The sequence below is a fragment of the Meles meles genome, chromosome 6 (assembly GCF_922984935.1).
Source record: "Meles meles chromosome 6, mMelMel3.1 paternal haplotype, whole genome shotgun sequence".
Classification (NCBI taxonomy): Eukaryota; Metazoa; Chordata; class Mammalia; order Carnivora; family Mustelidae; genus Meles; species Meles meles.
The window spans coordinates 44,855,596-44,878,584 of record NC_060071.1 but is presented as its reverse complement, the minus strand read 5'-3'; the positions used below and the strand labels follow the sequence as shown (position 1 = coordinate 44,878,584).

Here is a 22,989-nt window from a genome sequence, read left to right as displayed (position 1 = left end):
TTTTGTTTGTTTGTTTGTGTGAATTAATGCTTGGGTTTTCTGGAGCTGGTTCTTAATTCATTACAGTAGAACTTGTTTTTGATGTTTGCAAAGTGTTGGCTTTTGGGTTTGCTTTGTTTCAACTCTTCTTTGCAAATTTTGTTTTACTTTCCATTTTTGGGGAGAAGTTTAATCTGTTTCCCTTGTACTATTTTTACTAGCATGTGTTTGATGTGAAACAATAAAATACAAAAAAAAATAGGGTTTTAAAAAAGTAAACCTTTAAGTGTCTTTAAGACAGTCCTTAATGTTAAATGTAAATGATTGTTTTTCAACAGCTGCACAGATTTTGTTAATGTCTAGTTTTGCACCCCAAGGGCTTTTCCAGTCAGGCGGCTAACAGTCTTCATTCATTAATATTTTCAAGGCCAGAGGAGGAAACTGTTCCCTTCATGGCGCCGGGGTAGGGGAGTGGTTGGTAGCTGCCAGGAATGAGTGAGTGCATTCTCATTCCAGTGGTGACTTATTTCAAATCAGTTTGAAGTGGGTGTGGCTCTTTCACTAAGTTTCTCTATCCCTCTCTAGTTCTTTCCTCTTTCTTTCTTTCTCTCTCCTTCCTTCCTTCCTCCCTCCCTCGCTCTCTCCCTCCATCCCTCCCTTCCTTCCTTCCTTCTTTCTTTTTTAGATTTACTTATTTTTTGAGGGGGGTGGGGAAGCAATCTCCCTGCTGAGCTAGGAGCTAGATCCCAAGACCCCAGGATCATGACCTGAGTGGAAGGCAGGTGCTTAACTGACTGAGGCACCCAGGTGCCCTTCTAATTATTTTCTTAAAGAAAACAAAACAAAACTACCCAATAAAGAGCTGTTTTAATGATCTTGTCTAGTCAGCCAGTGCTTCTCTGGGAATGGGAGGTGCTGGTGTGTGCAGATACTACTCATCAACAGATTGAATTTGCTGGCTTTTCCCCCTTCTTTTTTACAAGTTGAAACCAGTTGGAGATCTGGGTGAGGTCGAAGTGCTGGAAAGAATGATGCAGACTGCTTTTTCATGTACTTTGAGAACTCTGCCAGGAAAGGAGTAGTGGTTCTGCTTTTATTTAACACACTTTAAGAATTTTACCCTGTGATGAGGAGTCAGTGGGAGTGGAATTTTCACATGGCTCATAGGCTTCATTTTATTCTCAAAGCACTAGGTAAACTAAGGCAAAGCTCCTGCTTATAGTAAGAAAATTCAGCCTCCAGAGCATATGTGATGAACAGATTAGATGAGTATTGGGGAACTTTGGCTTTCTGGCTCTCCCGTATTTCCATAGCCATGCTTAAATTGGCACCATTCAGAAGCCAATATTTTAGACCCCCCATGGGGCACTACAGTAGACACAGCTTGTTTTAAACTTGTCCTCTTGGTTCTCCCACTACCTAGGGACAGACACTCTCCTCCATTCTTTCCCCCATGTTTGTCTGGCTGGAACCTTCCAGGGTAATTGCCCTTCTTAAACCTGTCAGTACCTCACCCTTGATCTCTCAGCTGATCTCACTTATATTAGTTTTATCTTTCTCTCTGTCTGAGTCTTCTTCGGAAGGGAGAAGCATTGTGGTGAAGTTGCCAGGGTGAAAACCCGAGAGTCAGATGACCCAGATTCTGGCCCTGCCTCGATTCTCATTAGTTGAGTAATCTGGGCCAACAAGGCCTCAGGTGTATCTCACTGCAACAAGAAGAGAGCTGGAAAGTGCTGTGGGGGCGGAGTCTGCATTTCACCATTTTGTGTGTGTCTGCATGCCAAGAGTGTGTGCTTGTCAGGGGTTTGTTGATTGATTATTTGAAGGTTACCAGTGTTTAACCTACAGTAGCCCTACCAAGACTTTCTTTTACTGCTTTCAGGGTAGAGGTGCACTGATGTGTTCTCATTAATCAAATATATTATGTTAATGTTTTAATAAAAGTTCTGAGTGGCAAAGCCAACTTTCTTCTAGAGACTACCCAGACCTCCACAAAATGACTGCATTGCCAAGGGATTGGATGTAATGAAGAAACAAGGGCCGAATTCTATTTGTAAGGTGAAAATGTGTTTGCCATTATGCTTGCATGAAATAGGAAATATTTATTGGATACCAGAGAACTTGCACAGAGCTATATAGCAAGCTTCATGGAGATTCTTTTACGGTTATCGTGACATTTTTGCTTTTCCTGTAGAATGGTTATAAATAATATAAATATAAATGTTTACTATGCCAAATACCGACTTGTTTCTAAAAGTTTCCTTGGCACCTGGAGTGTGCAAAGGCTCTCTTAAGTTTGTGGGGAACCAGGATGCTGTAAGGGAGGTGAGGTAAAATACACTCTGGCTGCTTTGAATTGTACTTAGACATTTGCTATTTGAATTCTTGGTACATGTGGGGAACTCAGTACAGTGTGCTCCGCAAAGAAGTCTGGTGGCACCAGAAAGTGCTTTTGGCGTTGGAAGGTGGGAGAGAGCCTGTGGGATGGCAGCTACAACCACCCCATGAACAGAGGCCAGAGTAGTGGTGACTCCAGGAATGGGCACAGTCTCCTAACCAAGAGGAGAGGTGAAGGTAAGGAGATGGGGGAGGAAGCAGGGATCAGGGCACTGTGGATGAAAGGAATACAGCTTTTGGGGAGAAGCAAGTAACTATGGGGGTCAGGCCAGTTTTGCTGGGGGGTTAGATATAAGGCACTGATACTGGGTTTCTGTGCCAGTCTTGGAGGGCTGGCCTGAGCTGGAATAAGAGAAGGCTATTGAAGGTTGGGTTTTGAACCAGTGGATGAGATGATATGTAGGCATTTAATTGTTAGTAGCATGTGGGATTGATGTGATGAAAGAACAGCACAACTGTGGATGATAAAACAGAAAGATTTGTGGGGCCTTTAAAAACCCCTATTTTCTGTCTCTCCTCAGTGTGTTGTGGCCGTGGGAGGAGAATTAACAGGAATGGAGAGTGTATATCAGATTGTCTTTGGCTTATTCAGTAACGAGGGTCTCATGAGAGACAAGCTTAAGCAGCTGTCTGCAAAGCCAGTGCACAGGGCTAGAAAGGCCGCTTGAAAGAGCTCTGCAATAAAAACTTACTGTGCCTCTGTGGTCGAGATTCCCTAAACAGCAGAACCCGCGTGAGGCACCTGATTTAAAAACGAAGTGGACTTTTAATCCACATTTCTTTGTGAGCAGAAACAATTCTGTTTGCAAGTCTGACTTACTGATCCTCTCTTTGGGGTTTTCCTTTTGTTTTGGCATTTTTATTTCTTAGCTGTTTACAGTGGGGACTAGAATTCTGTAAGGCAGATGACAACGGTTTACCTCTCACTGCAGACCTACTGCAGTTCTGACGAGGCTCAGGGGTGATGGTCAAGGTCAGGATTGGGTGGTTAGTATCCTAGGGAATTCATCTCCACTTTGGTGATTCTCAGGCTGATGGATATGACGAGACCCTGTGGAATATTTTTTGGCCCAACTAGAAGTAGATTTCTTGCTTTTTCTGTCAAGGCAGACTCAAATTTGTCTGTCCTGACAAGAAATCTCAAACTGAATTTTCACATGACCAGGCTACTGCAAACGTTTTTGGACTAGGATTGGACCATGGCACTAGGGGATCCTCTAGACCAGTGCCATCCAACAGAAATAGAATGTGAGCTGCATTTGCTACTGTGAATTTCCGAGAAGGCCCATTAAAAAAAGAAAAACAGATGAAATTAAATTTAAATAATGTATTTTGTTTAACCCAATAAAGCCAGCATATCATAAGTACAATATATAATCAATAAAATCAAAGCAGAGAGATTTTATATCCTTTTTCTCATGCTAAGTCTTCAGAATCCAGTGTGTAGTTTACACTTAGCACATCTCAGTTTGGACAGGACACCTTCCAAATGCTTGGTAGCCACGTGTGGCTGGTAGCTGCTGTATTGGACAGTCCAGTTACAGAGATGCATGGCCTCCCATACCAGAGTGGTATATTTGCTACAACCAATGAACCTATATGGACACCTCACTGTCATTCAAACTCCTAGTTCACATTAGGGTTCACTCTTAGTGCTATACATTTTGTGGGTTTTGACAACTGTGTAATGGCATTATAGTATCTTACAGAGTAGTTTCATGGCCCTAAAAATCCTCTGTGCTCCACCTCTTCATCCCTTCCTCCTTTCCCTCTAATTCCTGGCAACCACTGATCTTTTACTGTCTCCATGGTATTGTCTTAACCAGAATGTCATACAGTTGGAATCATACTATGTATGTAGTACATAGCCCTTCAGACTGGCTTCTTTGACTGGTAATATGCATTTAAGATTCTTCCATGCCTGTTCATGACTTGATGGTTCATTTCTTTTCACTTCTGAATAATATTCCATTGTCTGGATGTACCGCAGTTTATTTATAGAGCAAGACCTTTTACAATCAGGATTATATCCCAGCAGTGGAACATATTTGGGGGTAGGGGTGTCTGAGAGCTGTGGGTATAGGGGTAATTGGAATAGCCTTAATTTTCTTTTTGCTTTGCTTAAAACTCTTCAGTGGGAGTGCCCAGGTGGCTCAGTCATTAAGCGTCTGCTTTTGGTTCAGGTCATGATCCTGGGATCCTGCGATTGAGCCCCATATCCCTGCTGAGCAGGAAGCCTGCTTCTCCCTCTCCCACTCCTTGTGCTTGTATTCCCTCTCTCACTGTCTCTCTCTCTCTCTGTCAAATAAATACATAAAATCTTTAAAAAAAAAAAACTATTCTGTGATCATTAAGAAGAGAGGGGGTGGTCTAGGAGGGTGAGCTCAGGATGAAAATCTTGCAGAGATATGTCCATAAGCACAAATAAGGGCGAATCTTCTTACATCCCTCCACCTCCATCCAACACAGACTGGAATCTGCTTAATCCACAGTGTTCTGATAAGTTAGCAAATGTCTATGTCAAATACTCCCTCCAAGCCAGTTTTACGAAAATATTTAGACCATGCAAACTGTTGGGAGAATGGAAAGCTGGATTTGCATGGACACAATTTCCTTGATCAAAGTATATTAAATATATTAAGTATATTAAGCAGGAGTTATTACAATTCAGATGTCGAATCCACTGTTTCAGGTTACAGCTCTGCTCTATTTTCCTTCTTTTGGGGATGATGCTGCTGAATGACCTATCTTGTCTCAGTTGAGTTAAATTTCCTGCTGCTTGGGCACTCTTCATTGGCAAACGTTGGTGTATCAATTCCGAGAACAGTGTGATTGCAAAGCTGGAAAGCCAATTCATCAGGCTATAGTGTTGCTGCCTGATTAAGTGTATTAACTGGAAGATGACTTCATTTCAGCCCTTTTGAATCTTAAATACAAGGGATCGGTCTTTCTTGGGTTGAGTTAATGTCAGAATATCTGTCCATGGTCTTTTTCATAAATAGCTGCATATCTTCTAGGCATTGGTGAGGTAAGAAAATAATGGATAGGGGCACCTGGGTGGCTCAGTGGGTTAAAAGCCTCTGCCTTGGGCTCAGGTCATGATCCCAGGGTCCTGGGATCGAGCCCCGCATCGGGCTCTCTGCTCCGTGGAGAGCCTGCTTCCTCCTCTCTCTCTGCCTGCCTCTCTGCCTACTTGTGATGTCTGTCTGTCAAATAAATAAATAAAATCTTAAAAAAAAAAAAAGAAAAGAATGGATAATAATAAAGCTTCTATCTAGGAATGGGCCAGCGTGCAAATGCTGTTGATTTCAGGTCCTTTTCAATAGGGAAAATTACTGGTGAGAAACACAGAAGCAGTGGCTAGTTGGACAAGCTTATCCCTTTTTTTTTTTTTTTAAGATTTTATTTATTTATTTGAGAGAGAGCCAGAGAGGGAACACAAGCAGGGGAGGGTGAGAAGGAGGAGTGGGTTTCCTGCTGAGCAGGGATCCAACAACCATATGGGGGATCCATCCCAAAACTCTGGGATCATGACCTGAGCCAAGGGCAGATGCTTAACAACTGAGCCAACCAGGTGCCCCAAGCTTATCACTTTTTATAAGAAGTGGAAGACTCAGTTTTATCCTGTTTGAACAAGTTGCATGAGCCTTGGGGAGCATTTTGTTTTTGTACTCACAAATCACATCTACCCCAGTTCTGTTTACACAGAGCACGAGAAAGACTGGCTTCTTCTTCTTCTTTTTTTAATTTTAACTTAAGATTTCATTTATTTATTTGAGAGAGAAAGAATGAGAGAGACATCTTGAGTGAGGGAGGCAGAGAAAGAGGCAGGAACAGACTCCTGTTGAGCAGGGAACCCAATGCAGAACTCGATCCCAGGACCCTGGGATCATGACCTGAGCTGATGGCAGACCCTTAACCTACTGAGCCACCCAGGCGCCCAGACGGACTACTTCTGTAGTCCATCCAAAACCTAAGGCAAACCATCTCTCAGCTTTAATGTGCCCAATCATAAGATAGGAATTGCATCTATTTGCAAAAATTGCTCTAATATCCTCAGATGAAATGGTCCAAGAAATAGAGATTAGTATAATGAATCACTGCACTTCAGGGGAAAAGAAAGCCTCTTCATAAATACTTTTGTTGTACTTTTTTCCTCCAGCTTCCTTCAAAATGTCTACTGTTCATGAAATTCTCTGCAAGCTCAGCTTGGAGGGTGATGTAAGTATATCATTTTGTGTAATTTTTGCAAATTAGACGTCTCTCTGGATAACTATGCTACTCTCTTTCCTTGTACATCTAAGGACAATGAGAACAAATATACACAGTTATTCCCCTCTCTTCATTCCCCTTTTCTTCACCATTACTTTTACGGTTTCTAGTAGTTCAATTTGACAGAAATGTTATGGCACTAGAAACTTTTTTGGCATCACCTTATAATTGGACAGGCATTAGTGATACTGGGGTGGCTGGGGTTTTATCCTGCTGTATACTTAGTGTGTCAGTGGTGGTAATTGCCATGATGATACTTGAGTTTTAATGTCATACCCTGGCATTTTATTAATGATTGGCATAAGCTACAGCCATATCAAATATGATCCTTGTGTTTTGGACTTCTTAACAGTGTCCGTGAAGTTACTCTAGACAAGGACTTAACATGTTTGTTGTTGTTTTAATTTAACACCCGGGAAATCTTTAATCTAGAAAAACTAGAATAGTTGTGTGTGTGTTTTTTTGTTTTGTTTTTGTTTTTGTTTTTTTAGCTAAATAAATATTCTAATTCATCATGTTTGCCTTTTTGCTTTGGCTATCAGGGAGCTCAAAAGTATATCTAATTGTCTTTCACAGGAAATATGTGAACCTGGAAATTCTGATGCTTTGATTTATACAAAATTTTCTTAAACTATGTGTGAAATTACAGGTCATTGCAAATACTTTCAGAATCAAGTAGAATATAAATTATGAATATGTAAAAATATTTAATAATTCCATACATCTTTCAGGTCATCCTGGCAGAAATGGCTTTTATAAAAACTCAGCAGTAACCCTGGTTTGTAGGCATATCTTACAGGTACTTCAAAATGCGCTCTCACTGAAATTGAAATACATCAGAGCACTTGACAGCAGTTTGGATTAGGTGGTACTGCTGTATTCTCTCTGGTACCTGCCATCAAATGTTCAGATAGATGACGTCTATGCAGACATGGGTCGAATGGAGTATAGAGCCCATCTGTTTTTAATCTTCCCTCATGGAACTCGTGCACACTGTTGTTGGCAACACTTACAAGCTGCATGTTGTAGCTCTTGGTCCAGACAAGTCCAAGAGCTAAACAGTTTTTTTCTTAATGGATATGATCATTAGATTGTTTTTAGTATCAAATTCCAGAAAAGGCTTTTTGTGTGGCCTTTGAAGTTACTTTAGTATAATGCATCTCTCTGTGGAGAGATGGGACTACAACAGAAAATGTCATATTTCCCCCCATATCTTGGAGGAAGAAAAAAAATCACTTTTCCTCAATAATTTGATTTTGAGACAGGTAGATTCTATGGGTAATAGGTTCAGTTATCCATTTAGTTTTGTTTCTAGAAGTTTTATTAAAGATATGCAAAATTTTCCTACTTCTTGTTGTTTTTGGAGTAAGTTGACATAGCACCTAGGAAATGAAGCCATATGTGATATGGCTCAATGAGCAGACTGCCTGCCTTTGTAAATAATTGATGGCATTGTTAGTAAATAGGGAAATGTTTTTCTTCGATTTCCATCCACATTTTGTAGCCACCATAACAAATAGAGTATTTCAGAATAGCCCTTTGTCCTTACTTTTTTCTGAATATATGTTCCATCTCCATTGATTTAATCTTACTGGAAAGTTTAGTAAAATTAGACAGAAAATACTTTAATAATCCACTGTGCTTCAGAGGTATACATGTTAACTGGATTCACTATTTGGCCAAGATGGTCACAAGTACATTTTGAAATACTCTGTTCAGTCCTCCACTTAGATTTCTGGCTTGTCCTGGGAAACATTTGAGAGGATGTCATCTCAGTTACTTACCTGTATATGATTGCACTCCTAATAAAACCAAATGAATGAGTGCTGGAATGCCTCTTGATGTTTTGCCTGTGGGTGGAAAGGTAAGTCAGGGCACCTCAGGCTCTGACTTCCCAGAAACTGAACTAAGGCAGGGTCATCACATTACGATGGGCATTTGTACTTGGGGGAGGTCGTGGGGATGGATGAGTCTTGAAGCTGAAGGTGGATGGTTCTACTGACAATTGAAACCAGGCTGTCCATCTTCTGCATTCCCTTTGCTTTGGGATTGAGTAACAGGGTGGAGGGAAGCTGTAAGAGCTCTCAAGGAAGGAGAGAAGTTAACCCTTCGGATAGAAGGACTGATGTAGATGCATACTACTGTCCTTGCTTCAGTCTGGGATGGAAGTGGGTCCATCAGATCAGGCAGGGTAATGGACTCTGAAAAGCATTGGAAAACGAGGAGAGTATGGTTTCAAAGGCCATAAGAAAAAAAAATTTAAAGAAAAAAACTGAAAGGGTGATAGGAATAGGGTTAAAAGCATAGTGGTAAAGACAACAGAGGAGAGGGAACAGAGGAGAGAGCTGGGAGCAGGGACTTAGCGACACAAAGAGGATGTGGGCCAGGAGGCCTGACCACCTTGGTGCCCCGGCTTCCCTCACTTGTCTGATAGTCTGAAACAAGCAAGCCAGCATTTTACATTTGCATTTTGAAGAACTGTGAGCTCAGTGATACAGGCCCGGTGGAAATTCAGATGCCTGTAGCAAAAACTTGGCTAAACACACTTGTCATTCAGGCCTTTCCACATTTTCAGCTTGTTTCAAATCGTTGCTGGCCCAGTTTAATGCTTTTCTAAGTCTTCCCAGATAAATGGTGGTTTCCAGTGCCCAGCTTTGGGTTGTCTGCTTTTGAATTTGGACTAGAAGTAGGAGAAGTGAAATACAGATGCATTTTCTAAACTAACTGAGCTTTTGAAGATGAATTCTTATTAGAAACAATGAAGTTTCTTATTCTCTATTGTGAAGGCACATTAATACTTCCCTAGTTACATAGTCTACAAATGATTTGAATTGTTTAAAGAAACAATAGAAGAAATCTATTTCAGGGATATTTCAGCAGGAGGATTTTAAATGCGTATGATTTGAGTATGTTTGTCTTTTAACCTCAGCACTCCACACCCCCAAGTGCATATGGGTCGGTCAAAGCATACACCAATTTTGATGCTGAGCGTGATGCTCTGAACATTGAAACGGCCATCAAGACCAAAGGTAGGTGACATTTGTCCTTCTCTTGTCAGGCTGACAATGACTGAGACATTTTTAGTTGTCTCTTCATTCTCCCTCAAATCTCTGTTTACTGGTCATTTGAAATTGTCCTCAAGCTTTAATGGAGTGGATCTAAACCTTCCCCATCTCACCCCACTCCTCCTTCCCTCCCTTCCTTCATCCTTTCCTTTTTCCCTTCCTCTTCCTTCCTCTCTTTGGAGAGAAGACTTAAAACATGAGAAAGTTCTTTGTTTTTTTTGTTTTTTTTAAGATTTTATTTCTTTATTTGATAGAGACACAGCAAGAGAGGGAACACAAGCAGTGGGAGTGGGAGAGGGAGAAGCAGGCTTCTCATGGAGCAGGGAGCCGGATGCAGGGCTTGATCCCAGTACCCTGAGCCACCCAGGTGCCCTCCTGAGAAAGTATTTTAACCAAGGAGCCTAGTGACAGGGAAACAGGCCTCAGCTGAGAGCTAGAGGCCTGATTCCCTTGGTGTGTGTTTTGGCCTCAGGTCTTTACTTTGAGGCCTCAGTGCCTCTTCTTTTTTTTTTTATTTATTTTTTTTATTTGACAGAGAGAGATCGCAAGTAGGGAGAGAGACAGGCAGAGAGAGAGAGAGAGGAGGAAGCAGGCTCCCTGCCAAGCAGAGAGCCCGATGCGGGGCTCGATCCTAGGACCCTGGGATCATGACCTGAGCGAAAGGCAGAGGCTTTAACCCACTGAGCCACTCAGGCGCCCCCTCAGTGCCTCTTCTAATAAGGAAGAGGTTGATCATGGTGATCCCTAACTGGCCTTTTTATCCTGAATTCCCCTGATTTTCAGTACATTTGTTGGAAAAATGCTGGGAAAAATTATACTGCTTTGCTTTTAGATCTATTGAAGAAAAAACTCAGATTTTTTTAAACCCTACTGGTTACACCATTCCTTAGACCTGGAGCTTGAATTAGAAGAGCAGTCAGAATGAGTGTATTTCCTGGAGTTCCAGGATGAGTAAGAGAGGGCCAGAAGACATAAGAGCTTCCCTTCGAAATAAAGCAGATAAAGCATTTGATTGGGTGAGACTGGGTAAGGACTTGTTCAGGTCATCATTGTGCTGTTTTCTGTGTCTATAAAAGTCAGTGTTCAGACTCTCTGGCTTATGTTAATGAAGTGTGTCTCTCTAGGATGGCCCCATCCCCCAAATCCCCGGGCATTCTGATTATTGTGGTGATGCCTGTGATTCGCCACACTCTTTCCCCTTTTAGACAAAGCACTTCTTTTCACTGTGAGTCTAGTTGAGATGTGTACATGACCCAGCAGTCAGAGCAGCTGCCGATTCATATCTCAGCTAAAGAGTCATGGGCGGTTTGGTCTGGGAAGTCCGGTGTTTTAACTTACTGACACTTGGACAATTCACATACGGGTGACTGACAGACTGGGAACCTCAACAAGGATGACCTAGGAACCCAAAAACGAGAGTGATCACATGTCCTGGCGTATTTACATCTGCATTATTTACTGATTGTGCCCCTTTTCACTCTCAGAATTGTTTTGTCTTTCTAAACCCCTTGGAGAGGGGTGCCTGGGTGGCTCAGTGGGTTAAGCCTCTGCCTTAGGCTCAGGTCATGATCGCAGGGTCCTGGGATTGAGTCCCACATCGGGCTCCTTGCTCGGCAGGAAGCCTGCTTCCTCCTCTCTCTCTCTCTGCCTTCCTCTCTGCCTACTTGTGATCTCTGCTGTTAAAAAAAAATCTTTAAAAGCCTTGGAGAAACTGGTGACTTTGTTTCCAGAGGTAGGACGGAAAGGAGAAAAATCGTTTATGTCCTGTGGCTCTGACTGGACACAAGGATTTGCATCATCCTAAAGCAGCCTTACAGTTCCCTAGGGACATGGCATATCTCCCAGAATGACTCCCTGGACAACTGGAGGGAGAATAAGGAAGCATCCAAATTAGACCTTTCAAAAGTCTTCTCTTTTTGATGCTTTCAAATGACCATACTTGTCAAAGGCCAGGTTGGGAAGTCAGCAAGTCAGTAATCAGAAAATGAGACTGAAAGGTGCAGGCTTATCTCACCATTCTCTTTGGCAGAGCTGGGGTGTAGTGGGTGAGAGATTGTGCAATCATGGTTCTTTACATCTTGGCTCTGCCACTCATTTACTAACTATCTGACTCTGGAAAAACACTTAACTTCCTAAAGCTTCAGTTTCCACATGCAAAGTGGGGCTAATCAGAGTTCCACCTCACACAGCTGGGCAGTATGAAGTGGTGCCTGCCATTAGTGCTCGAAATGTGTTATCTCAACACACACACACTCACACACACATGCATGTACACACCCAGGCGCCTGCGTGCACATGGCCATGATCCACTTTCCTAAAACTCACCCTGTCTCACTATCTGGGTGTGCCTGCATTCCTGGGGTTTCCCAAGAGCCCCTACAGAAACACACTTTACTCCCCTCACAGTTAACTCATCTGACAGAGATGGTGCCTTGTACAAGCTTGAGACAAAGGCTGCTTTTGTCTTTGCATGAGAAAGCTTTTAAGCAACCTGGAATGTAAAGATTGCGCAAATGAGCTCTGGTCATAGCTGAAACTCCCAGGGTAATAAAAATGCCTTCAGGCTCTTTCTGAGTTGGTTGGAAAATACTGTAGTTTCTAAACAGAGACGTCTGGAGGGGTAAGATTTGGATTCCTGCATTCCAGTGTGGTCAAAAGCAGCTGACATCACCATGATCCTGGTTGCCACTACTGATTGAGTGCTCGCTATAAGAAAGCATTGCGCCGGGCACTTTAGGAATGCTCTTCTTAGGTGAACTTCAAATTCATCCTGATGTAGTGTTATATCCTCTGCACAGTTGATGGGTGACAGAGTTTAGGTCTCTTGGCCTTGGTTTAAATTGGGGTTTGGTCAACTTTGTCCAGCCCTAGGCCTGTGTTTTTAAACACCTCCATGTTGTGCCACCCACCTGAAGACCGGACTTTTTTCCTTTGCCATAAGTTATTTTCAGACATGAAAAACATTTTGCAGTTGTGATTCTGTTGATCTCAGATATGTGACGTATTTGTGGCCCAACTTTAGGTCCCCTGTCTTCTCATCATACTTAATGCCTAGTGACTTCCACTTAGGACCGCTTACTTATTTTTGGTGCCTAGTAATTGTAGAAAGTAACTGAGTTTTCTTGAATTAATTCTGTTAGTCTTATAAAATAATTTCTGCATTGTCAGTGTGTTTGGGAACCTTATATCCTTCTAGGAAATTATTGAGGAGAAAGAAAATTATATTCATATATAGCTCAGTGTACCAAAGATGTTAATATCTACATTGGTTATGGTAACAAAAAACCAGGCTAGTTGGGGAAAGACTTAATAGGTTCTGGTAACTCCCTCTGTGTTACACAGAATATCTGTAGACTATGAAATGTGAAAAATAAAATTTATGAACAATTTTTAGTGAAATACAGTTCACATACATACAATTGGCCTATGTAAAATGCGCAATTCAATTTTTTAGTGTGTTTACCGAGTTGTGCAACTGTCACAGTTTTGGAATGCTTGTTTTAACATGCAGTCACCTTAAAGTTGTAGTTGTAGAGCTGATTCTTTTCCTTTCTTGCGCTTTCAGCATGTTCTGTTTTCCAAATTTTCTATGAGGACATGTATCGACTTCACAAATGGAAGGCAATAAATTTAATTACAAATAGAAATAAAGTCAGTCATTGGGAAAGTAACATCCCTTTGTCCCTTTTCCTCTTGATATTTGTAGATAACTCATTCCACTTTTAAAACTGAGCTAATTAATATTTTACCCTCCCGTTTAAAATGCCTTCTACCTTCAGTGTAATTAAGAGGCTCCCTCCACACTTTCACCCCACTCCTGCCTCAAGCCCTTTACAGGAAGAACACAATGCTTCGTAATTGCTGTTTCCTTGACATCAAAGAAAACAAAGGGTAAACCTCGAATACCTATAAACAAAGGCCAAAGCCCGTGAAAAGATGACTCTCTGGGCCTCTGTCTCCTAGGTTGAGTAGCCCAGTACACATGCAAGCATATGCCAAGTACAGAGTTCTCTGGGCATCATCTGCTCTGTCTGACCGACCATGGACTTCCCTTTGCTCTCAGGAAGGAGAGCTGAGAGCAAGTCTGGAGGGGCCTTCCCTTACTATGAAACAAAGGATGATAAACTGGAACAGGCCTGGTGTGGGGGGATTAGAAGGAGGGGCCAAGCTGAGTGAGATCTGGACTGGTCATGGGGATGGGAAGCAGTTACTATTACTCCTTCCCCTCAGCCTTATACTCTCTCACATAGGCTGTATGGCTTCTGTCCTCTTCATGGGTCTCCTTGCTTCATCTACTGCAGAGTCTTTCTCTAGCTTCATCTCCAGGCTATTTGGAAACTTTACTCTAACAGGAGTGTGCAGCCCCCATCTCGTGGGAGTGTTAGCCCACTTCTCACATCCAGGTGCTTCCCACTGACCTCTCGGAGTGAGCCCATACACAGCCTCTTCTCCATGCTTTCTCTGAGGAAGAGGCAGAATCAATTATCCCTTGATCCGTGTCTCAAGATACTTCATGTGAGGAATTTACAGCTCTTGTCATATTGTGTTGTTATTTATGTATGGAATTGTTTCTCCCACCAGAATGTGAGTTCCTTGAGGACAAGGATTTTATTTCATTAAACTTATTTAATCTTATTTACACAGCCCCTGAGACTGTGTGAAAAAGTAAATATTTAGCCTATATTTAAATAGTAGTCATATGTACACAGATCCCATACCACACAAGGTGAGTGCAAAGAAGGGGGACACGTGGCTGGTGAGATGAGGCCACGGAGGACAGTTCCAGAATCTGGACAGTAGCCAGAAAGGTAACAGTCCCCTAGTGAGCTTTGATCTGTTTTCACAAAATGAATTTAGCTTACGCTCATAAGTCTGCTTTGTTTTTAGTTTGAAGGGATCTCTGTATTTCTTGAGTATGTTACCTAAATCGAATGCATGGTTGTTTTGTGTATACTCTGGCTTGAGGTAGACTATGCAATTACTTACCTTAATTTATGTCTAGTTAGAAACTGAATAAAACCATGCAAAAGTAGTAATATTGCTTAATTAACAAGAGGTTTCTGAGACTTAAATCTGTAGGAGTCTCTTGGTCTAGATTGGCCTTGGGTTAAATATATACTGTGGAGTGTACAACACAGCTGTGAATGGTTTACCATATGGGTCCAAATAACTAGAAAGGAAAGTCAGCTAAATTAGAAAAGGATGAATCCAGACTACATAAAATAGATTGTAATTAGAAGCAGCACAACCCCAGAGTTAGCGTAAGTGCCAATAGACTGGTACAGCTTTGGTCTCTCTCTCTAAAGGGGAGGGAAATGAGTTGCCCTATTATTATTGCCAGTTTTGATTTTAGCAGTATTTGTGTTCTCCGGAAGGGATGCAAAAGCGAGTGTTTTTTTCCCCCCTTACAAGCACAAGAGAGAAGCATAACTGCAGCAAGTTTTTGCACTTATTTTTTTCTTACACTTTTAAAATGGAACCATGTTTTCTAGCATGGCCAAAAATACGAACATCCCATGCCAGTGGAAAGCAGGCCAGGATGTGTATTTTTGGTTTCACCTGCACACCTGGAGGAATATTCATTCAGCTGAGACAGCAATTAGGAGTAGAGTCTCTTGAAGATGCCAGGAGGCAGACTGGCTCAGAAAGGTGGCTTCACTCCTAAGGGGGTGGGAGGGAACCCTACCAGAACCCTTAAGTCTGAGGGACAGTGTCCTTGTGAGAAAGGTCCCTGTGGCTCACGCGGCCCAGGCCTTCCCATCCTCCTATACTGGAACAGGAGGAAAGCAACCTTCTCTTCACCGAGGCCTTTCCCTTTGTGATCAAGTTTACTTTCGACTGAGTTCTCGTCTTACCGCAGTGCTGGGAACAAAGAGGGACCAGTGCTGAGTCATGGCCACCTTTGCTCTGGCACAGATTTTCAGATTTTCCTCAAAACGATCTTTGTCTGCACTGGTGTATAGATGCCAAACCTGAGCCAAGAAGTCCATAAAACATGGGTGAAGGAGTCCCTGGTGGCTTTCCTAATGGTAGGCATTAGCTTTTATTGCCTGCCTCTCAGCTCCTTTTGTTTGTAAAAACTGGTACCTCTTTCCCCTGAGGAAATTAGACAGTTGCTGCCACCCAAGGACACTGGGTGTAGTAACCACATTCTTTTCTGGTGTCTGCAGTGCTAAGGCGGTAAATATTAACTTCTTCACTATCAATTGAGTTAAGGGTGGGGATACTGGTTTCTCTTGCATCTGTTCACATTTTAAAATTTTCTGTCTCATGAGGCTAATAGAGTAGCCGGGCACAAAATGGTGCTTGCATTTTGCATATCAGCCTTCATTTACAATTTGATTTGGTTTGAGTTTTGGATGCTGGCCTACCTTGTGTTTTCCTGCTGGTCCTGTGGAATATTTCAGAACTATAATTATGCATGGAAGGCAGACAGGGTTCTAGATTATTGAAGCATACAGTCAGGTTGCCAAATAGAGGGCACTGAAATCCTTCCTAAGGGTCTCAGCAGGGGTGAAATCAGAGCAGAATGGAAATAGAAGAAATTTGATTTGGGGACCAAATGTTCTTCTCAGGCACTTAGCTAAACCACACTTGGCGTGAGTCAGGACCACAGCCACACTGTGCCAGTCTTGGGAGAGGTGCTGGGCTCCCCAGCCCCCTCCTACCCCATGCAGTCCTTGTTTTCTCGCTCATCTCTCAGGCAGCTGCCACAGCCTTGAAACCAGGCTGTAATCTAATGTGTGCTAATGGCAGAAGTGTTCCCCAAGGCCCATTGCCCTCCACTTTCATTGACCAAAACAGAATGCAACCAAGAGGCAGGCCTGCGACAGAGAAGCTGACTGTGGAGAAGGTAGTAGACATGGTCCGAGTCATTAACTGGGTCCATCCTTTCTGCATCTGCCTAAACGTTCTCATAATCTCTTTTACAGAGTGAGAAACCGAGGCACAGGGAGGTAATTAATGTGCCCAGATAATACAGTTCTGAGCCCCACATCATTTCTGAAGCATCTGTCGCTACCGCTGGTCTAGATGCCTCCCCTTTTCACCTATCCCCCATGTGAATGTCCAGCTTCTGGTGGGACCCTCTGGGTACGGAGAGCTCACGGCTGCTGAGTGATCCCCAGGAGTGACTCCAACAGCAGGAATTCCAGGCCAGGCAGCACTGTGGCTGATGGTGGGAAGGATATTTTGGGCAACTGTGTGTACACCTCTCTGTCCCTGAAGTCACTTCCAGTAGACAAACGGCTTGTTAGCGTATCAGTTTTGTTGGGTGGGGCTGCCCCTTTCTTACCATGTTTTTCTGTTGAAAAAACCTCGGTTGGGCTATCTCTTCAGTGGCCATGCACTGTTAGTGGGTGACAAATCCTTATCTACAGATGATTAAATATGTGTATGTTTGGATATACTAAATCGTAAGTCCAGGTCTATAAACATACGGACACGTTTCTGTCCCAGATCCTGTTTAGGAACTGTTTGGAAGAGTGTGGTATGAAGAAGTATCAAAGTATAATTTCGGAAAGGTACCAGCATGACTCATAGAGATATGGGATGGACACGTCAGACATTTATTTAACTCAGAGGAGATAAGACTGGTTCAAGGGACATTCGAAAGACTGGGTGTTAATAGGCACTGAGGGAAGAAGAGTGTTGAGATAAGACTGCTGGCAAGACCATGGGTATCCTGCAGGGCACTGAAGCCATAACCTTTAGACCATAATCTCCAAGTTAACTTGTAACCCTGCAGAGCTTGTGGCCCACAGTAGTAAGTTGAATGAGAGCATACCCTGGAGACGCAGTCTTGGATCTCTCTGTTAGCCACGCTGGGAGGCCCCGTTAGCCACTCTGTCTTCCTCTTGCCTTATTTTTAAATTTTGGGTACTTTTTTTTAATAACAGGAGACAGGATAGCCCAATGCAGGGAGCCCGGGTCTTGCCTGGTTTGAGTCCCAGCTCTGCAAGTGACTTGCTTGTGTGACCTTGGGCATGTCTCTGCCTTCTATGAGCATTTGTTTCCTCGTGGGTAAAAAATGAGGATGACAGTAACACCTGTCTCTTATGGATGTGGTGAAAATTACATGGTAGAATTGTGTAAAGCACTTAGTAAATGCCTGGCGCACAGTAGGTGTTCAGTGAGTGAATGATGCTTTTATAATAAGCAAAATCCACACCCGTGGATCTCTTCTCTGTGGCCTGCCACTGACCTTCAGGTTGCAGAGATGATTTCTTCTGAGGTTTGATACCCATATCCCCAGTAATCTAAGCTGAAGCATGTTTTTTCCCATCATCTAGATAAGGAACCTTTTTTTTTTTTTTTTTGACCAGTCAGCCACGCCCCGAGGGCCTCCTGAGCCTTCCTGAAACAAAATGAAGTCCATTTTCTTTGTTCAGTCAGTGTGTCTTGGCAGATGTGAGTCAGCATCCTGTTCAGAATGGCCTCTTGGTTCCTTGCCATAGACAATAAAGCCACATTTTCCGTGGAATGCCAGATGTGGAGCTGACTTGGGGTTTCCACCCGTAGAGAGGGGGAGGAAACTCCAGGAGGCTGATTTTGTGATTTTGGAGTTACCATTATGTTAGACTGCAAGTGTTCTTTACCTTTGAGAAAGACGGTAGATGGTTTAAGGGACCTGTGACCCCCGAGTTTTCTTTGCTGAGCCCTGCTGTCAGCAGCGCCTCCCTGTGGTATCACTTGGCAGAGGTGTCAGTGTTCAGTGAGCTCGCAGGTGTTTTTTCTTACCTGGGTTATTTGGACAAAGGGAAGACTTTCTTTGCCTGAAATTGTAATCGACTCTGCACCTCACAGGAGCAATTGGTAGAAGGGACTTAAAAGTCTTCTACCTAAGCAGCACGCTGACTGCCTCATGTGGACTGGCATTCGGAGCAGTGACTGACCTTCCGGAGGCCCCAGCTAAGGAGTGTTGTTGGAAACATTTTGTAGTTAGGTGATACACTTCCTTTCATTTTCATGAAGGGAATGAATACTGATGAAATTTACTGTGTTGTTTCCCTTCAGGCGCCAAATTTGTGTCTTCGTTCCTTACCAATCTTAAAAATTTTAACTTCTGTCAGTTTTGAAAAGAAAATTTTAAAAAATCCGCCTGAAACACAGAACTTACTGTGTTTTCACCCACGTTCTGTAGGGACCCCTGTCCGCATCACTGTTTCCCATTGTGAGCCTTTGCTTAGGTTACTTTGACTTTCCACATGAAATACAAGAGGAGTGGGATGGGAAAAGCAACATTATTCAGATTTGTTTCTTTTTTTCTTTATGCTCTTGCCCTGAGCGCCCAGTTACTTTTAGGCCCTGCGCCCCTTCTGCCCAGCAGGTGCTTCCTTATGCACTGAATGAGATCTGAACATGGGAATCCAGAGGGCCAGAGCCTCATCTCCTGGGCGTCTGCACCTATGTTAAAGTCATTAAATAGAAAGCTTTCCCAGTGTCCTGGCTCTTGCTATGCCTTGTTGACGACGACTGTGCTGACATAGGTGGCTGAGTGCTCAGTAATCATCCTTCTGGCCCCATCCTGGGCAGAAGTGGTGAGAAACCGGATGACCCTTGTGGCTTCAACCTGCACTGAGCTATTTTCCACAGGAATAAACTGCCTCACCAATTATGATAGCAGGATGAGAGGAAGCAGCAGTGTTCTGAAGATAAGATGGTTAAATCCCACTGGCAGAAATGTATATTCTGGTGGTCCGACACAGGACATGCCTTAAGTGGCTTTGACTAGGCAGTTGATCCGGGGGTCCACGATTCCCCCCCACCCAGTTCCATTTGAAACTTGCAGACAGTGGTAGGAGAGAAATAGCTTATGTAGGTGAGGTTCTTAGAAGGGGGAGGGGGTGTCCACTGGCAGAAATAGCTCCCGTGTCTTTGTAGTTGCTGGCATTAGCATTTGTGTAATGGATCCGATTGTTCATGTGAAGGGTCCCAGCATGTTGGATGTTGCATCTCGGCAGGCTGTTTGCTTGGTAAATAATTTAAGTAAAATCCGTTTAGATTCCCTCAGACTATCATAGTTGCTGCCACCTACGTGGATCCAGGTTAACCACTCGGGCTCTTTACAGGGATTTCCAATAATTGGATTGAATTCTGACTCTGTTGGCTGGATGCTTAGCTGCTGTGAACAGAAAGGCAAAAAGCTGTCTCACTAACTCTAAGAGTGTGGAACTACACTGCAGTCAGTGTAGTGAACTCGTCCGGTGTTTTTTTCTTACCTGGTTTACTTGGACAAAGGTAAGCTTTTCTGGCCCTGAAATTGTAGGCGACCCTGTCCCTCACAGAAGCAGTTGGTAGAAGTGACTTAAGTCTCTACCTAAGCAGATTTCTAAAGATCTTTGCATTCCTCATGCTTATCTGTCTCTGTTGGTGATTCTCAAACAAAAAGTGACCAGAGAGCCGGTTGAAATGTTGTTTGCTTGGTCCATAGTTCTAAGGAGGCTTTAATTAGTAGATCTTAGGTGTGGCCCAAGGGACTGTGTGTTAGTAAGTGCCTCATGGGATTCTAATTCAGGTGGGCTTCTGACCACATTTTGACACAAACATAAACTTTGCATTTGTTTCCAAGGGAGAATTATTTTTGTGGGTCACTGTTATTGGTGTGTGTTCAGGTCAGCAGCTCCAAAATTGCTTTCAGAAAATACTAGATTTGAGGTTGGAAGATATGATTGATTTTGTTGTTCTCTGGCATTTTCAGATTTGAGGAAGAAAGTTTTTTTTTAAGATTTTATTTATTTGAGGGAGAGAGAGCGAATATGAGCAAGGGGAAGGGGCAGAGGGAGAGGAAGAGAATATGAGCAAGAGGGAGGGGCAGAGGGAGAGGGAGAAGCAGTTTCCCAGCTTGGCAGGGAGCCAGATGTGGCATTCCATCCCAGGACCCTGAGATCATGACCTGAACCAAGGGTAGAGGTTTAACTGAGTGAGCCACCCAGGCGCCCCTTGAGGAAGAAAGTTAAGTATGAAGCAAAAACACATTTATAAGCAATGGTTTTCCTAACATGAAATTAAAGCCATAGAATTTTTTTGTTTTTTTAGATTTTATTTATTTATTTGACAGACAGAGATCACAAGTAGGCAGAGAGGCAGGCAGAGAGAGAGAGGAGGAAGCAGGCTGTCCGCAGAGCAGAGAGCCCGATGCGGGGCTCAATCCCAGAACCCTGGGATCATGACCTGAGCTGAAGGCAGAGGCTTTAACCCACTGAGCCACCCAGGTGCCCCATGAGCCATAGAATATTTAAGAGAGAGTGAGAGAGAACACATGTAGGGGTAGGCCTGCAGGATTGTATCTATTAGTGTTTCATGGAAGTAGAACCAGAGGTCATTGTTCAAGTGCCTTACTTGTGCAGATGTAGAAACTGAGATCCAAACAGGCCAGATGTTTACACACGTAATAGTTTCAGTTTCTAAAGTATCAGCTTCTCCATCTATAAACTAGAAGAAGAAGGCCTATCCTTACTGGGTAGTTGTAAAGAAAAATAAAGCAATCTGTGTTAGGATGTTGCAGAAACCAAAGAGAATTATATAGATATTGCAATTATTATGCATATTGTGTTTTATTCTAATTGAAGTATGTAGAACCATGCTGGGATCCTCTCAAGGTAAAGTCACTAGTTGATTCTAGATCAATGACTACATATCATTCACAGTGTATGTAAAGAACCCTTTTTAGGGCGCCTGGGTGGCTCAGTTGGTTAAGCAACTGCCTTCGGCTCAGGTCATGGTCTCAGAGTCCTGGGATCAAGTCCCATATCGGGCTCCCAGCTCTGTGAGGAGTGTGCTTCTCCCTCTGACCTCCCCTCTCATGTTCTTTCTCACTCTGTCTCTTTCTCTCTCTCAAAATAAATAAATAAAAATCTTAAAAAAAAAAAAAAGAACCCTTTTTATGGCATTATGGTGAACTTTGAAAGTATATATAATCAAAAGAAAGAAAACTTTACAGTGTCCATAAGTCCATAATTCTATCACTCACATGATCACTATTAAAATTTTGGTATAAAGGCCTCTATTTTCTTGTACATGCACATGTATTTTACAAAAATTGAGTTATACTGTATATATTGCTTTGCCACCTGTTTTATTTTACTTAACAGCGTATCATGAACATTTTTCCATGTCAGTTAATATTTTATGCCATCATTTTGAATGACTGTAGTATCCTATTATTGGGACAGAAGAACATTTATTTAACCAGACTCTTATTGGACATAGGGAGTGTTTCCCCTCTATTTTTTGTGACTATATATAATGCTGAAATAAGCATCTTTGCAACTGAATCTCATATATAGCAATTGTAATTCTCTGTTGACATTGGTCCTCTAAAAATTGGAGGTAAAGTTATAGATGCTGCACTTAAGTGATTAATGTACTGCTATGAACTCACTCTGAAATGAGTATATAAATACAAAAATAAATGTTACCTATTTTTATACCCAGAAAATCTAACTTGGCGCATTTTGATCTAACATGTTTGAGAGTTGAGGGTACCTTCTCTTGTCAGTTTGCTCATTGCCTCTGCCTCAAAGCATTACAGTTCTGATATTTCTGTTGCTTGGGGACTCCTGATTTCCTTTAGGTCAGGCTGTTTGCCATTCACATGTGACCTTGTGGACTTAGCTCCTCTCTCCCTTGCCCAAGAATTACCTATCCAGTTATGGCAAAGACTCTTCCTCTTATTAAACAAAGTTTATAATCGGTCGGGAGGGAAACCTTTCATTCTCTGAATTCTTAAAATCAGGCTTTCTTCAGTTAAATGGCATTTTAAGAGTATTTCTGATATAAAATTGGAAACTTTCAGATACAAGAAGGCATTGCTTATCTTTGTAAATACACATGTTCCAATTAAAATAGGTACTAAAATATTTTGGTGGCACTTCAAAACTCCCAATTTAGATTTAATTTAGATTAAAACAGTTACTCTTTTTAATAAAGTTATAAAATTGATTATTAAAATTGCCTATTGAAGATTAAAAGCAGTGGTACATTTATTTTCCTTAAAAAACAATTTAGTCTCCAATAAGTGTGATTGTATTAATCAATTATGCTATTAAAATACAACTGCCATATTAAATCTGATTCATTTGTCATGACAGTTTCTATAATTATAGAAATTATACCTAGCTGCTTATATAGCCGTAATCCTGCAATAAGTATAAATAATTGTCTCTATTAATTCAGTTCGCAGTTACTGTCTATTAAATCCCCGGTTAAATGGCAATTTGGGAACCTTCATTTAAAATCCTCCTAAATCTTTGTTGTTCCATCTGGTTGCCAAAGC

The 22,989-nt window shown here is 42.3% G+C and overlaps 1 protein-coding gene across 3 annotated transcripts in view; it reads left to right on the top strand.

Moving 5' to 3' along the window:
- Nucleotides 1–22,989, top strand: part of ANXA2 (annexin A2) — a 45,278-nt gene that overhangs the window by 5,733 nt on the left and 16,556 nt on the right. For 2 of the 3 annotated variants that reach the window (XM_046007749.1, XM_046007750.1), the window contains exons 2-3: nucleotides 6,539–6,597; nucleotides 9,578–9,677. In XM_046007749.1, coding sequence (XP_045863705.1) covers nucleotides 6,550–6,597; nucleotides 9,578–9,677 — 148 coding nt within the window. In that variant the 5' untranslated portion in view covers nucleotides 6,539–6,549. Of the gene's footprint in view, nucleotides 1–2,452; nucleotides 2,554–6,538; nucleotides 6,598–9,577; nucleotides 9,678–22,989 lie in introns of those variants that run through there. The other variant, XM_046007748.1, reaches the window with a different exon arrangement.